This window comes from Apis mellifera, linkage group LG5 (genome assembly GCF_003254395.2).
Source record: "Apis mellifera strain DH4 linkage group LG5, Amel_HAv3.1, whole genome shotgun sequence".
Classification (NCBI taxonomy): Eukaryota; Metazoa; Arthropoda; class Insecta; order Hymenoptera; family Apidae; genus Apis; species Apis mellifera.
Genome location: NC_037642.1, coordinates 7,220,938 through 7,237,718, shown reverse-complemented (window position 1 = coordinate 7,237,718; position 16,781 = coordinate 7,220,938). Strand labels below are relative to the sequence as shown.

The window sequence follows — 16,781 nt, the reverse complement described above, 5'->3', positions numbered from 1 at the left end:
GAGAGAGAAAAAGAGAGAGAGAGGTGAGCGGCTATTCGGTTGGATTAGCATAATTCGTAATTTAATTTCCCGATAAATTTCCTATGGTGGTTATTCGCCAGCCGGCCGAAATGAGATGGTATCGGCTTGCGCGATTCCACTAATTCGCGTCTAAGTTTATATCGCTCGGGAGAGAGCAGCACGGGGTCGAGATAGGATCTCCCTACTTTCTCGCCCTCTTTGTCGCACCTTCTTCGTGGACTTTCTCTGTTCAGCCGGTTGAATCTTTTTCTCTCGTGGGCCGCCTCGTAAAATCGGATTATATCGGCTCTGTCGCCCCTGCGTTGTCGCACACTTTATTCGAGCCACCACACGATATCGCCCCCTCGCAAACGAGTGGGGTCAGGGTTCGTGGCGCGCGGTACATGGTAATCACGTTTTTCTTTAATAAATTCACCCCGCCATGACACTTTCTCGATAGAAATAGTGCGCATGCGTAATACGAATTATTTGACAGGTAGTATCGCGGCATATAGACATTTTTATATTAAATTTTCTTTTTCTTTCTTATCCATTGATTTTTTTTTTATATATCGGTATTTTTCGTGTTTTCTTTTTTTTTTTTTTTTTTTTTTTTTTACGTTTGTCATTTGATTAATATGCGGTTCAACGTTTTTAACGTCGAAATTGGTTGAATTATTAAAGAATTCTATAGGTTAGGAGATAACCTTAAAAAACAGGAATGTTGTTTCTTTTGTAAGATAGAATCTTTTCACGATCCCATCGTGAAATTGTTTCTGGTCGTTTTTGTTTCTAAAATCCAAACGAATCGATCTTGACGCGATTAGGGTGGGAGAACCTTGCTACGGAATTTCAAAGTAAACCTTATTTACGAACTGGTCGATTAATAAAACGTGCCGCGCCTTCGATCATTATCTCAGCGCCGTTTAAAACGGCGAGACCACGCTGATGCCATAAAATTGCGTGGCACGTCTTTTCGCCATTTCAATGTTGTTTTTGGCACCGTGTCACATTTTTGAATCGAGAAAATGATTAAAAATAATAGCAATAAAAATTATCCTCCGCCCATCTTCTATTTTTTTTTTTTTCGAATCTTTTCATTTCTTCGATCAAACCTCATTTTTCAAAATTCCCTACAATTTTAGAATATCTTAAAATAGTTATATCTCTAATTATTTTCATAATATTATTTCAATTCCAAATATCCGCGTACGATATATTTCCGTCCAAACAGCAAATATTGCGCGTCAATAAAAAAAAATTCCCTAGATTTACTCGTTATATCGTTCCGTGATTATTTTAGCATGCAAAAATGTGCTTATCAACAGGAAAAATAAATAAGGAACAATCATAACGATAAATTAAAATAGGAAAAAAGGAAAAGGCGTATGGATTGAACGAGTGGGAGATGAGAGCGCGAGAGAATGGCTGCGGTTATAGGTGTCGCTGCGAACGAGTCCGCCAAATAAATGTCCCGTGCACGCGATGAGTCACAAATCCTAATGAAAATAATAATGCCCGAAAGGATTCCGTTCTCTGTCGCAGGGAACGCGCGCGGCGTGCAACGCGGATAAATTTACTGCTTGATCTCGGCTCGGATAAGGCATACCTGGGGACACCTCGTCTGGGGTTATAGACCCAGGCATGCAACGGGTGGCGCGGAAAGTACCGGTGAAAACAAGCTTGATCCTCTCTTGTCCCTTGGTTCGAAACCACGCCGTTCCACGTGTGGGATCCGTGTTGCATCGCGTCTCGTGGAAATAATTCTTGTCGAGGACCAGAGAAACTCGGACTCCCCTGCAACCGGGACTCTCGAACGGCCAATGAGAGATTTTCACCTGCCGAACGGATTTATCGTCGGTTTCGTCTCGTAGTCGAGAAGAAATCTCTCTCGACTGTCCTCGGGTTTCTTTCCTTTTTTACATTCTATTCCTATTTCTTCCCGTGATTAGTATCTGCGATCTTCTATGCTAGGCGATAATTTCGCGATTCGAAAGATATTTTATAATATAACCTAACCTCTCTCTCCATCGATGTATAGATAAGATTTAGAGATCGGATGTTTGCAAATTTGCGTTTCTCGCTTGGATATCGAATTAATTTTACTATTCCTATATAGATAATAGATTTGATATATATTCCAAGATTAAATCCTCGAAGAAATTATATTTTTATCACGAACACTCGACTTCCAAACTTTTGACCGATACGATAACGAAACTTCGAAGCGAGAATTGAGAAAGGTTAGCGGCGATAAAAGGAGAATAGAAGAAGAAACCGGTGTAGAACGGACAGTCCGTTATCAGTTCGGTAGCGAGAGGCGTGTGCGCCAACTCGAGGGACGACCGGTTCTCGAAAACACCCCGTAGACAAGTGTCGTGGCACTTGCGCGGCTGAGAAGACAGCAGTGCCGTATCGCGGCGGCCACGTCTAAACGACTTGTAAAACAAGCGCTTAACGATTGCTCGTACCTGGATATAGAGAGTGTAGCAGGCGTGACGAAGAGGGAAGCCAATGATGGAGGGAGAGAAAGGTTATGGAGAAAGAAGCGCGAGGCACAAGAGAGCCCGGATAGGTCCCACGTGCTTCGGCTTCGAGGAGGTCCAGCCTGCTAAATCGAGTTTACGAGACGTCGAGAGTAGTTCGTTCCTCTTTCTCTTTCTTTCATTATCTTTCTATCCTTCCTTCTCTTTTTCTACCATTCGCTTTATATTTCTATTTGTCCGTCGATTTTACTCGTTTCTTCCCCCGTTCGTAACGGCTCTTCCACCCTTAATTCACCTAGGGAGAAGCGGTACCCTCTTCATGCAAGTTTACGCATCGACGCCGGTATTATCTTAACCGACGTTATTTCGCGCAGCCCTTATCCTCTTCCGCTTCTCGAAACACTGGCCGATCACTGGCCGCCCCTTTTTTGCCTGCAATCGTATTACACTCGAGCAACGAGCGTTCTACACGTATATGTTGTTGAAGGAAACGTGTAAAGGAAGAGAATGTAAATAGATTAGAATCGATTGGGAATATTAATTGGCAGTGTGATTGGAATGAACGCCAGGTGTGCGGGTGTATTGTATCTATCGACTAGGTAATTTGTTGAGTAGATAAGGAATGGAATCTGTACGAGTAGAACGAGCATTGTTGCAAACGTAGATTCTTGAATGTTGAACGTTTGAAGCATATACGATAGAATTTAAAAGTAAAAAACTCCAAAATTGATAAAAATTACTTATATTTACATCCAAACTCGCGGTGGAAATCAATTTCGAAATTAATCTCTAACCCGTTTTCTCTTTTATTTCAGCGGGCAACGGGAGGACAAGACTCACGGCGGAGGGTTAGGCGACTCGAGCAGCGAAAGTGGGGACGACACGAAGAGACAAGCGGTGGGCCAGCAGCAGCAGCAGCAGCAGCAGCCGTCCTCGTGCGCTGTCCAGCAACAGCAGCAACAGCAACAGATGGTGGATCACCAGCAGACATCGGGCATGTATCAACTTCCTCCACCCGTCTCGGTGTCCAGCCCTCACTCGTACCACCAAGGCCACGGCTCGACCTTGAGCCATCCTCACACGCCGACGCACCACATGCAGCACCACGACACCGGAAGCGAGAGCGGCGACGACAAACGGAACCTTCATCACCAGTTGCAACACCATCTCCAGGTCGGTGCTCACGGTACTCACGGGTTGGTACATCCCACGGCGACCTTGCCACCACCGCCACCCAGCTGCGCCCAGCAGAAGAGCCAGTTGGACTATATGCAATACTATGGTCCACAGGTATAGTGAAATGTTCCGTGTGTTTCGTTCCGTTCATTCTTCCTCCCCCTCCTTCACTTCTTTTTTTTCTTTCTTTTCTTTTTTTTTTTTTTTAGCAGGGAAAAGAGGGATTACTCTTATGGCGAAGAAACATGTTGTGAATTCGAATGGATTCTCAGACTTTCGAGAAGTAATTTTACAATGATTTGATAGATTTCTTTTCTTTCTTTCTTTCTTTTTCTTTTTTTCTTCTTCTTTCTTTAGTCGAAATTTAATCGAGTTTAAGCGAGTGTGTGTGATAAGATTTCTTTTAAGAATCACAGTGACGTAAGTCTAAAATTTGAAGAATTATAAATTATTGTTAATAATTATTAATTAAATAAATCTGAATGTCATAAGGAATGGACTTACGTTACCGTGATTATCGAGATTTGAGCACGTAATGCAAGAGTGTTCAGGTAAGCTTAGGATAATTGTTTGACGTTTAACGAAGAAATTTTGCTTAACCGATTGAAATTGGTGATAATTTGTTGGGAATGATAACACTTTGACTTGTTGATTCGATCGTTAACGAAAATTAACAATGGAGTGAAAATATTGACAAATCTCTATAATAATACTCTATGGATCATATAGACGTGGTACAGGTAACGTAAATTACACTCTCATAGATAAACTCTCAACACGAAATCAAATTGTCTGCAAAGTAAAAGTGCAGCTAGAAAGAAAATTTACTTAATCCACACTGCGAGTTTAAGGGAAGAGGAAAAAATTATCGAAATTTCCCCGGATCGGTGAAAACATGTTCGCATCCGTTGTTTGTTTCAGGATTACCTAATCACACCGACCTCGGCGGATCTGCAAAAGTCTCTCCCTCACACAGCCACGTCGATGCAGATGGGTGCTATAGCTCCTTCCATGGGCGGGCTGAGCCCGATGGGTCCCTCGACGATGCTCCCGAACACTATGCAAAGCGTGAACACGATGAACACTATGTCGATGAACGGGATCGGAATGGGCGCGTACCAGGGAATGGGTTCCATGGGGATGTCCACGTCGCACGGTAGCTTTCACAACGGGTTGGTGTTGGGCGATTATCACTCGTTGTGACCCTGGGCTCCGAGCGGTCAGAGCAAGAGGAATCAGGAAAAAACTTAAGGAAAGGGGGAAAGAAGAATACGCGGAAGAAGGAAGAAGCTCTTTTTTCTCTCTCTCTCTTATTACGCCTGAGTGAGAATAAGAGAGAGAGAGAGAGAGAGGAACCGTGTTATTTTCCGAGACGTACATTCGCTGCTTGTTACTCGAAGAGTCTGCAAAAGTGTTTTAGTAAAAATTAGGGAGAACGTTTTTTCCTCGCTTTCTTGTGATCGTATACTATTAATACTCGGTCGAAAAACGTTCTCTCGACAACGAACTCTTCCGTACTCTCGAGGATCGTAATATTAGATTATTATCGGGCAACGTCAGTTACGATTTTTCGTGGCGTCGAACGGAGATTGGAAGTTGGTGTGAAATCGTGTATCGCGGAAGCATCTCGAGTATGTAATATATAAACGCCTCTTCTTCGAAATCCTCCCCGAAATTTTCTCCTGGAAGGGAGGACGTTCGGATGAAGAGAAGTTTGGGAGATTTTTAAAGGAACCGAAGCGATTGCCACATCATGCCTCGACTTTTTAATCAACGCTCCACAGACTTCAACCACATCGTTTTGAAGAGAGAAGAAAAGGGAAAGTTCACTCGTACATATACACAAACACACACATACAAGTATACATAACCAGCCACGAATATTGTCCTTCTAATTTTTGTTAGAAAGGAACGATGCATATAGTATATATATATAATATTACGAATAATAGAAAAAAGGAGGAAAATCGAGGCAGCAGGGGAACGCTTCCGGCGTGAAAATAGCAAAAGACATATTAGCATTTTCTTTTTCCTTAATTGTCGCAATCGCGACTCGACGCAACAGAGACACAAAGTTCTTGTTATACACTTTTTAGATACACGTATATTATTCTCCTTTTTTTTTTTCTTTTTCGCGAATCGCAACAACCATCACAATCCTCTTATTATACCCATTCTAATCTCGTAGCGAGAACCGCCCGTACCCAGGTCCTGAGATGTAAGAGAAACACACGTTATTTACGGTTACCAGTAGTGTCCGGCTTAGGTGGTACAAGCCTCGGAATCTTCCTGGATCTTGACGAAGACGCCGTGCGTCTTATTAATCTTCAATTCTTAATCTTAATTTAATTTCGTGATTGGATGAATGGTGTTTCGTATTCGAAGGTATTTTCTCTTTTCCATTTTATTAAACGAATATTTAAATCTATATTTCAATGATAGAAAAAATTGAATGTTTAATAATATTAGAAATATTTTGTTGCAGAAAATTGAACTTGAAACTTAAATCTTTGATAAAACACTGCCAATGAAACCTGTATGTATCCTCGTTCGAATTTCCAATTTTATCCCTATATAAAATATAAACTCCTCCGCAAAAAGGAAAGGGAAAAGTAACTCAAAATATATTGCACAACGTTAATTATTTGTTTCGTTAGCAAATCGAGAGGAAAGAAAATCGAATTACACCCTTCTCTGCAGAAGGAGATGTTGTTTCAAAGATTCAACATCACCGTGCGGATCCAAGATCCTCAAGGATGATCCCTGAGGCGTGTACGGATATCTCGGCCACCCGCTAATTAATTAACGTCGCTATAACGAACCACACACACGCTCTTCACCACACCGATCCTCTCACACCGTACGCTTCTGTGTTTGTCCTGTCTGTACATATGTAGATAATATATACACACACACTTTACATCTTTACTTACACACACACGAAAGTTTACGCGTAAACTTACACATTACACGCACACACAATTATCATACATTACACACACGCATTCGAGAGAAGATTAAGTTAATCTCGCCTATGCCAGGCGAGTACCGGGTGTTTTTCGCGAATCAGGCTCGAAGTCACGATTCAATATCACCCTTCCTCTGATTATTCGAGAAACCTGTCTTTATTTACGGCTCGTGTCGAACGTCTCGTTTCTATCTATCGTTTCGTGTACAACGGTGTTCAATTCAGTCTCAGTACGTGTCATCCGCTGTTGTGGAGAATAAGGGAGCATAAACGTTGGTCTCGAGCAAAAAGGTATCTCTTCATTAAGCCGGTGAAAAATGATTATTTTAATTGGTACCACGCGTGTCACGGCTGTTTATAGACACGGCTAGATGCGTGTGCACTTACGCGGTGCACAAATCGAAACGGTATGCAAATTAGCGTGACGAAGGCGAGCGGTAGGCGGAGCAGCTGTTTCCTGCCAGCCAATTGCCGAGTGCCAATCTTTTCATCGCAAATAGAATCAGCAACACCTTTTCACAACGCCGCTTCCCCCCTCTCTCCCTTCTCGCATCCCTCCCTCCCTCCCTCCTCCCCTCCGCTCGCGCCGTTATGAATCGTATCGTTGACGGATATTGGTACAATATTTCTCTGGATAACGACGATTGGATGCTGTTTAATTGGGGGTACGGTTAAATCGGTCGAATATCTGCTAGAAAATGTTTTTCGAGTCAATTATTTCCGGTGAGGATTGGATTGTCTAGGACGTGTCAGTTCCCGTCCCCTCCTCTCCTGAAATTATTTTGCATGTGAAAATAAGTTGCGTCTCACCTCGCGTGCCGATGAATCGTATCGTTGACGGATTATTAGGAGGATTATTTCGGGGAACTCGAGCACTTTAATTAGAATAATTCTTATATCGCTCGATATCGGTAGAATGTTTGCAACAAAGTTTCAATTTTTTTTTTTAAAAATTATTGAAATATTTCCGGTGAGTTCTTTATCAGGGTTAGAATATTTATTTTATATAAATCGCGAATTATTATTATTTGAGAGATACGGAGGAAATATGTAATGGGTGATGTAGAAGAGAACTGAGTGATTAAAATTGCGGATGAGGTTCAATTCTTTAGTTTGGGAATTCTTTTTTATTTTTCTAAAAAATTTCCAATTTTAAATTTTAACTATTGATTTTAAATACATAGGGATATTTATTCATTTTATATATTCTGGAAGCAAATCTTTGCATCTTATATATTTATTTTACAACCAAAGAAAATCATATTTTCAAAACTATATATATATCATATTCGATATAATCCAAGTTATTTCAATTAAAATAAACTCTTGAACAATCGTTGTACACGAAACCAACCTAACATATATATATATACATAATCGAGAAACGAGAAAACTAAGAGCCTTCAGGTTTTCGCTTTTTCCTTTAAAAAGAAACACCCGGTATAAGATAAAAAAAAAAAAAACACTGTCGTAGCGTAAGTTAGGCCGTAACTTATCATTTATTCGCAGTTCGCAGTCTGTACATAGAGAGAAAAAAGAAGAGCGAAAACTTCGAGCGCGAGAAACAAAAGTAGAGAGAGAGAGAGAGAGAGAGAGAATGAGAATGTGAACGTGATAGAAGAGGATAAGGGAATGATTGCGACACGAGTGAAAGATGCTTGGCAAAAGAATTGAAGAATAGCGTGTAGCCGAAACGGAAGAAATGAAGCGAGAATGAGTTGTTGTAATCGTGGAAGTGACAAAGTTTATACACACACACACACGCATACATATACACTCTACGTGGGGAAGAAGAGAATGAGAAATAAAAAAGCGAGAGTTTTATCGGTTCTCTATTTAAGGGACATCTCTCGCGCAGATGTTGGGAATGCGCTATCTATCCCGTTGGCTGCAACATTGCCTTGTAAGATTCTTATCTAGGATGATGATCAGAGGGAAAGGATTTTTCCCCTTTCAGAAAAGAAGTCGTCGGGACGAAACAGGGTAAGAGAAACAGTGGAGAGAGAGAAAGAGAGATAGAGGGAAGACTTTGAACGAGGGAAAGAAAAAGAGGAGGCGCTTTCAAGTATTATTGGTAATCGTTTGCTTCTTTTTTTTTTTTTTTTTAATCGATACTTTAAATATTTGTTCAAACTTGTCCAGATTTACCGATAATCATCGATTAACGCTACCAAATATTCGCGCCACCCGATATATACGAGAACATCGCGACTGGTAGACAATCTAAATTCTCCTTTTCTTAATTTTATTTTTATTTTTTTTTAATCAAATCCGTATCATTAATGATATTACTTTTATTTTCCGTTGAATTTCTGTCAATTATTGTACAATTAGAAATTCGATATTTTAATAATGCTTGCTAAATTTTTACTTTTTTTAATTTTAATAATTATTGTACCCCAGAATTATATTTAGAAGTTTTAATCGTGTTCCATACATACGTTTTTATTTTTATTTTACGAATCCAAAAATTCTTATTAAAGAAAGATATAAACTTGTATAGATGATCAAGATGACCAAGGAACGATTCAATTTAATTTTCGCACAAAATGTGAACGGCAACAGAATGGGAAATGAATATCAGAACGCAAGCCTGTCGCTCTGTTCCTCGACATTATATATCGACATCCGTTCTCCTTTCGAGATTTCTATAGTCAGCCGACGAGCCGAACCGTGTTTTTCGATTCACGCACAATCTACGCTTTGTACGTATATACACACGCGCGTATACTCATCGTCATTCGGGGTGCACTCGCGATGCATTCCGAAAATGCACACAAGCGCGGATTCAACCGAAAGATTTCTTCTCTCTTTTTTTTTTTCTTTTCTTTTTTTTTTATCTTCCGGGGAAACCGTTTCCGTTCGAGGGAGGAGAACGGTTTTGTTTGAAAACGCTGTGAACGAACAAGCTTTTTTATATTCGATCGATCGTGGCTTTTTTATTACAAATTTCGATCAGATTTTCAATCGATATATATATATATGTATTTTACTTTCGAGGATTTATTTTTATTATATTTTATTATTATTATTCGATTATGTAATATTTTTTATTACAAGAGACACTTTTCATTTTGCACGAATCATGAAATTTTTGGAGAGAAAGTAAGGAATGATTTTTTTTTTTTTCTTGTTTTTGATCTTTCTCAATTTTATTTTGGTTCAATTAATTTATTTTAAAAAATATATTATACAGCGGTTAAAAATATTTGCACGTAGCTATTTTTTTTAGATTTCATTTTCGTGTCGTCAAATTTTTATTGAAAGAGTTATTAAATAAATGTATATTTGGATTTATTTATGATTAACGTAGAATGAATATAATGAATCGGTGTGCAGATATTTTTTGTAACCACTGTACATGCGCATCGTAAACTCGAAACTCGTATGATCGTTCAATTTATCACGTTCGTTTCGACGTTCACAGAGTTGGCTCTTTTAACTTTTAGAGACGTTTTGTCACTTTACCGGGCCAAGGCTGCCGATGAATCTCCCGCGGATATAATTAGATAAGAATCGCTTGTCGCGTGGATCATCTGCTCCCAGAACGATGGGAGCATCATCTTGGCCTTTAAACGAAAAGGAAAATCTCTTAAAATCATTAAATATAACGATTATTAAATTCGATCTGAAGAAAAGAAAGGAACAAAAGCGCCACAAACAAATTAAAATCCCAAAAATCCGATTAGATTCAATTTTAGAGATGATCGCGTTAAAACTTGCCAAACACTTTGAAAAAGTTATATTTATATAACAATATCATCGAATAATGTATAAATTTCAAGTTTATATTTCAAAGTTTTCTTCCTCTGATTTGTATCGGTCGCTTGGACCGAATCTCTAGCACAAATCTAAATAGATCCAATAATTTACTAAAGGGTAACTGTAGCGTTAACAGGAAGAAGAAGAAAAAGAAGAACAGAAGGAGGAGGAGGAGGAGGAGGAATACACGCGTAGAAGAGATATTGTACCGGTTTTTCGATAAAATGTTTTATGACGCAAGGACGATTATTAATAACCGACAGTTCTTCCCAGAAGTTCTCATTCGTGTATTTTAGCGGACAAGTTTAACGTTGCACAACTAACTAAGACAAATTGCTAAGAATGCGAGTATGTGCGAGCGAGAGAGAGAGAGAAAGAGAGAGATGGATGAGAAAATCTAAAAAAAAAAGAAATGTGAGAAAAAATATTGTAAAGAATGAAAGAGAGAAAGGGAGAGAATGATTCTGTGTAGGGATAACGTGTGAATGAGGATGAAACGAGGAAAGGTACGAATAGATTAAGCAAAAAGAGATCACACGATGTACGATCGAACTGTAATCGCGAAGTTGATGTTATTTAAAATAAAAAAGGAAAATATTATATATATATGTATATATATATAGTATATATGTATATATGTATATATATAGTATATATGTGTACATATATATATTTACATATATATATATACATACATACAACATGTGGGTAATTCCTTTACATGATGTATTATCCTGTAAACATTTCTGCGCTAATTAAATGTTAAATTAAATTCGTTACTGAGAGCAGTGATTTATTTTTTTCAGATACATATCGTGTAAAGATTTGTTATCGAGTTCTTCTTCTCTTATGCTACTACTGGTTTACATTAATTTATAACAGATACTGAATCGTAAAAGACAAATATATTTAAGAGTACAAAAAAGAAACCATATCGTGAATCATCTACTTTTTTTTCTAATGTCAGAGAAAAGATTTTTCTCATTAAAAAAAAAAATATAAATCAAACGTAATTTTTCTTCTAAAAACGTGTAAAAAAAAAAGAAAAAAAAGGCGAGAAAGGAAAACCTCATCCGAGAAAGTTTCCAAAGAAGAAAGAAAGAAAGAAAGAAAGAAAGAGGAAAGGCTCTGCTGCAACTACCTGTGCAAACTACAGCTCCGTGGAAAAGATCGTCGATACGTAGTAATTACTTCGAAACGAGCATCGGTCCAGTTCTATTAACAATATCGTCGATGGCAGATAAGAGCGGTCTCTCCGCTCTTTGTATCGATATTGTTACGTTCGATCGCGTAACATTGGCCCGATGGGGATCTTGGTCTATCTTCGAAGATCGCCGTCGATCCTGAAAAAGAGCATCTGGCCGTGTGCTTCCACGTGACCCCAATTTCTTTGTGCCCCGCTACACATCTCCTGTCTGTCGTATCCGGTGATCGAGATTCTGAGAATCTGACAAGATTGACATTGCAAACAAGGGTGAAAAATATAAAATCTCTTTGGGAAGATAAAAGGTACATTACTTTATTTATTATACGGAATATTATAAAATTCTCTTTTCACCTCTTTATATTCATAACTTATTTTTGCAATATTATACAGTTCCATTTTTCTTTTTTTTAAAGATCAGCCAAACATAGCACTCTTCACATTTTGACATTGAATACAAAATATTTCATAGTAAAGTGGAAATGCAAAGAAGCCGATGAAAATCTCTCCAATATATTTTATATTTTTATCACCCCTTCTCTCTCCTCGAGATAATTTCTTCCTAAATCGCGTTTAGCTTTCAAAATTCGTCAAGATGGTTTTTTTAAGAGGTCTTAAAAAGCATCGAAAGATCCTTTAATCGGCTCCCTGGGACTCGAGCACGCTCTCGAGCATTCTCTCCCCGATTTCAGCCCCCTCCCCCTTCCTCGACGACTGGTCTTTTCTTCGATCCGTCAGCGGGGCGGAATAAGAGCAGTCGACGCATGCTCATCGGCCTGTTATAATTTCGGTTCTATTAGCCTCGTAGTGGGACCCCATAAGCCCCGAAGGGATTTCAAGAGATCGTAAAGTTAAGCCCACGGACCCCACAGAGGTATATACACCATCATAGTGCCTCTTCTCGGCTCTCTCTCTATATATATATGTATGGGTGTCTGTCGCGTAGATGTGTGTGTATGTACACGCGTGGACATGTGGTTTCTATACATAGAATCTATCAGTGGTACTCAGCAGCAAGGTTTTTAAGATGGATGGATAGATTACTTGGTGACGCGTGCACGATTGCACGAGGATAATTTGATAATTACAGAGTTGCAGAGGGGTTGTTGACTGGCCAGGGAATTCAACTTTGGGATTGGGAATTGGGGGAGAAGATAAAAATGAGAAGTGTGAAAAGTATTTATTGATGGTATTCTGACATTGGTATATTTGTAATTGATAATAACGTTGCATGGTGATTAATTGTAACATGATTTTATTTATTGAACAAAGTATATTTTAATTACATTAAACATTTTAATTATTGAAAACACTTTTTTCTTTTGTTTCAAAAAATAGTAGGTATGACTAATCAATAAACATAAATCTTGACAAGTTAAAGAAGTATTGCTATAGTTTATAAAATAATTATTTTATCATCAGTGATATAAATATTAATGAAGAATGTGGAAATTGTTGTATTTCTAATCGTTCAAAATGAAATGGAAGATAAAGAGGCGAAATATATTTTATACCCTGTGAGTATCACTGGTTTATGAAGAGGTAAAGGTTCGTGAGCTTTATAAAAAGCAAAACTGTCTGTGAAGAGGGTCCGTTCAGGAGTACAACGTCAAGTAGCATCTTGACACGGGAGTTCACAATGGCTACTTGTTAGCTCGACACGTCAACAGAGAAAGGGAAACGACACCGGGATCCGATTCACCTTTTCAACGATCAAATACATACACTTGTCCCGAGCACGCTTTTTTTCAACATCCTTTAAAAATTACTTCATCAAAATTCTCTAAACTAGAAAATAAGCAAGTTGATAGTTAGTTGAAGATGAGGAGATTGTCACTCTTTCCATGTTAAATGCAGGCAAGATCTTATTTCCTTATCATATGTATAAATTTTACAATACAATACAAAAATCACAATTAACAATTTTCAGGAAAAAGTAGACAAAATTTACAAATACGTTAAAAAATTCTTCTATTTTTTTCCCTCATGAACAAAATTCATTGCTGAAAAATACATACAAAAGAGACAATTGGCAGGTGCTTTAAACGGCCTATTATTATCATTTGTCTGGAGAAAATTGTGAAGAATTTTCGGTAGAGGGATCACGGAAGAGGATCTTTATACACGTGTAAATGGCGAACGCCGGTGGTGGAAGCGGATAATAAGTTTGACGGCGTTACAATGCAGTCATTACGCGCCGATAATGATGGCGCATTCAAGCACGAACGAAGGTGAATCGCAATGCACCACCGGCCCCTATACGTTACATCTGGCCGCTAACAATAGCTTGTGAACGTTGCGCCACCCTGCGAATCGTTATGCGGAAATTAACGATGCCTGTTCGTGGTGCTCCTCGAAATTACACATTGACAGGAGATCGCCTCTAATGCTCGTTCAAATCGATGAAAATATCATGAATTTGCAACGTTATCCCTTTTAAGTTATAAATATTTAAATGTATATGAATTTGAAAATATACTTGTAAGTAATACTTATAAAACAAAAGAGAAAGAAAAAAGGAATTAAAATAAAAATTTTAATCGTTCCATTTCAATCTGTATCTTCTTATCAATGATACAGAATATAAATATATCCTTAATTTTCTTAAACCAATACTCTGGTCACTTATAAAATAATTACATTAATTTATAATTTTTCTAATAATTTACAGCAAAAAGCAAATCTTCTTTCCCTCATTGGTGGAACATTTAGGTATGTATATACTCTGGCAAACTAAATTTACAATTTAAATAGTAATATAAAACGGCAAGAACCTTAATCTCTAATCTTAAATCTCGATAAATAAATCACGGTAGGATCATCCTAGGTGGCAATCGAAAACGCGTCGATCAGATCCCATTGATATTCCACGGACGTTATCCGGATCAGGAGGCGGCGAACGCGTTAGATCGGCATTTAACCAGGGCATCGGTGTAAATTACGACGAGACACGACGAGAGTCGTCCCGCCACGTTGCTTAGACGAACGCACCGCTTTTTCGAGGTGGGAGAACGATTTCGAAGGGGGGAATATTTATGGGCAGACCGGCTGAAATTAATTTATGCAGCCGCATAGGCTGCCACGTAATTTATTCGCGGTGCTTGCGACGATCAGTCACTCTCTTCACTGGCTTTTGTGTGTAAGAAAATCCTTGCCCATTAGAAACGATCACGAACAACCTTCCTCTCAACCTATACATATACGTATATACATACTCCTCCCACCCTTTACGTACGATACTTCTTCTTGTTTCATCAACGAACGCTCGATAACGGCTAGTGCGTAAATCCTGACAAAGATCAAGTATTGGATATTGATGATTCTGAGCGAGTGTGTAAAAATAATTCTTGAATTGATAGAATTTTTGTGAAATAAATCTGAATATTTTGGAATATAGAAAAAGATTAATGAATAAAGAAAAAAAAAAGGAAAAATAAAATTGTCTATGATAAATTATGCTTCTTTGAACAAAAATAAATGGGTAATGTAAGATTATGCAGTATTTAAAATACAATATCAATTTTGAATTGGATTTATAATTCCATGGAATCAATTAATTTCATATTTTTAAATGAGAAAAAAAATATGGATATTAGTTGGAACAAACCAACTAACTAAATAATTAATCGACTTTTAATTGGACACAAATTTCCATTAAAATCTATAAAAGATACTTCCTAAAACAAGAAACTCGAGCAAAGTTTTATCGAAAATCGATAAAGTCAACTTCTAAATCAACTTTTAATTGAACACAAATTTCCATTAAAATCTACAAAAATCTACTTCCTGGAACAGAGAAGAAACTCGAGGAAAGTTTTATCGAAAATCGATAGAAAACCATATGTTTTGGCAATTGATCGAAATTTCGTTTCGAATGGGCGCAGATATTCGGAATAAGAGAATACGCGCGAGAAGAAAGAAGAAGAGCAGTAAGGGATCTCCATACGGGATCTCTAGTGCATCCGCGTTATGATTTGTGAGGGCCCAGATCCTGATCCTGTCTGCCTGGAAGAGGCACCCACGCTTTCCAGGAACTGCGTCCACCTCGTGTGGACGAGGCTTCTCTCGGAGGCAGAGAGGATGCTGGGCAGCGAGGCAAAGGAGGTGGAAGAGCGAAACCTCTAACTTGGTGGGGCGAGATCATCCGACCTGATTACACCGAGGGTGTAATGGACGGACTAATTTGTGAAATTTAAATTCCGTCCCCGACGTTTTAACCGCGATGCAGAGCTCGGGCGGACCTCGAGGTCGAGATAAATCGCGACCACCCCCTTTTTTTGTAACCAGCCGCGACTTCATAGAATATCCAAGATTCAACGGGAATCTTTCTGGAAAATCGTAGGTGGGCAGGTTTGAAGTGGTGAACCCTGATGTCGTGTAGTTCCAAAGGTGGGATTGGGTCGTGCGTGTGTGTTGGTTATCTTGATTCGCGTTTTCAAGCCGATCGTCTTTACCCTTTGCCCGGCAATTTGTCAGATCGCTTAATTCCGACTATCAACCGGTCCTTCTCGGGGGTCTTGCTGGAAAAGAGAATACGCAGATTAGAAGGAGGAATTTTAAAAAGATTCAATTATGGAAAGATTTTAAAGAAGAATTGAGCTTGAGTGAAAAAGATTAAAAAGAGAAAAGAATGAAAATATAATTTGGAAATTATAATCAATATCAAAATGCGTATAAACACTTTTCTTAAGAAGCAATATTGAAAGAATTGTGGAAGCCGGATGATAAGACAATGCCACTCTTCCACAAAGAAGAACAAGAGAAACAAAAAGATGGAAAGAAAAGAAAGGAACACCAGGAAGGGAAATGGTACAGAACGATGAAAAGGGATAGAGGCGGAAAGAAAAAAAGAGAAGAAAAAATAAAAGGGAGAAAGGGAAAGATGGGAGCATCGGGAGCAAGATGTCGACGGAGTGGCGGATTAGAGGCGGCTTCTCGGTGTATAGCGAGCGGTCCTATTGTCGGTCCGCATAATACGGTTATGATTTAGTTTTGGGTCGTGAGGATCGCAGTGAACGAACGAATGAACGAATGGACCGAAGGGGGCCTGACGTACTCTGTGTCTCACTCTGTGCGCTGGATGTTGGCGCAGAGAGGGGAGCCAAAGCTTTTGGTGTCGGGTTACAAGCAGGGCCAGGGCCCCGCCTGGACATCCACACGTCCTCGTATCCGCGGACCCACACGC

General features: G+C 38.8%; 1 protein-coding gene across 4 annotated transcripts in view; it reads left to right on the top strand.

Moving 5' to 3' along the window:
• The window catches only part of LOC413366 (homeobox protein SIX1), a 36,494-nt gene extending 25,513 nt beyond the window's left edge, over positions 1–10,981 (top strand). For 2 of the 4 annotated variants that reach the window (XM_006564190.3, XM_006564189.3), the window contains exons 4-5: positions 3,302–3,776; positions 4,584–10,981. In XM_006564190.3, the coding sequence (XP_006564253.1) occupies positions 3,302–3,776; positions 4,584–4,865 (757 nt within the window). In that variant the 3' untranslated portion in view covers positions 4,866–10,981. Of the gene's footprint in view, positions 1–3,301; positions 3,777–3,871; positions 3,946–4,583 lie in introns of all 4 variants that reach the window. The other 2 variants (XM_006564192.3, XM_006564191.3) reach the window with 2 other exon arrangements.
• The last annotated feature ends 5,800 nt before the right edge of the window (positions 10,982–16,781 follow it).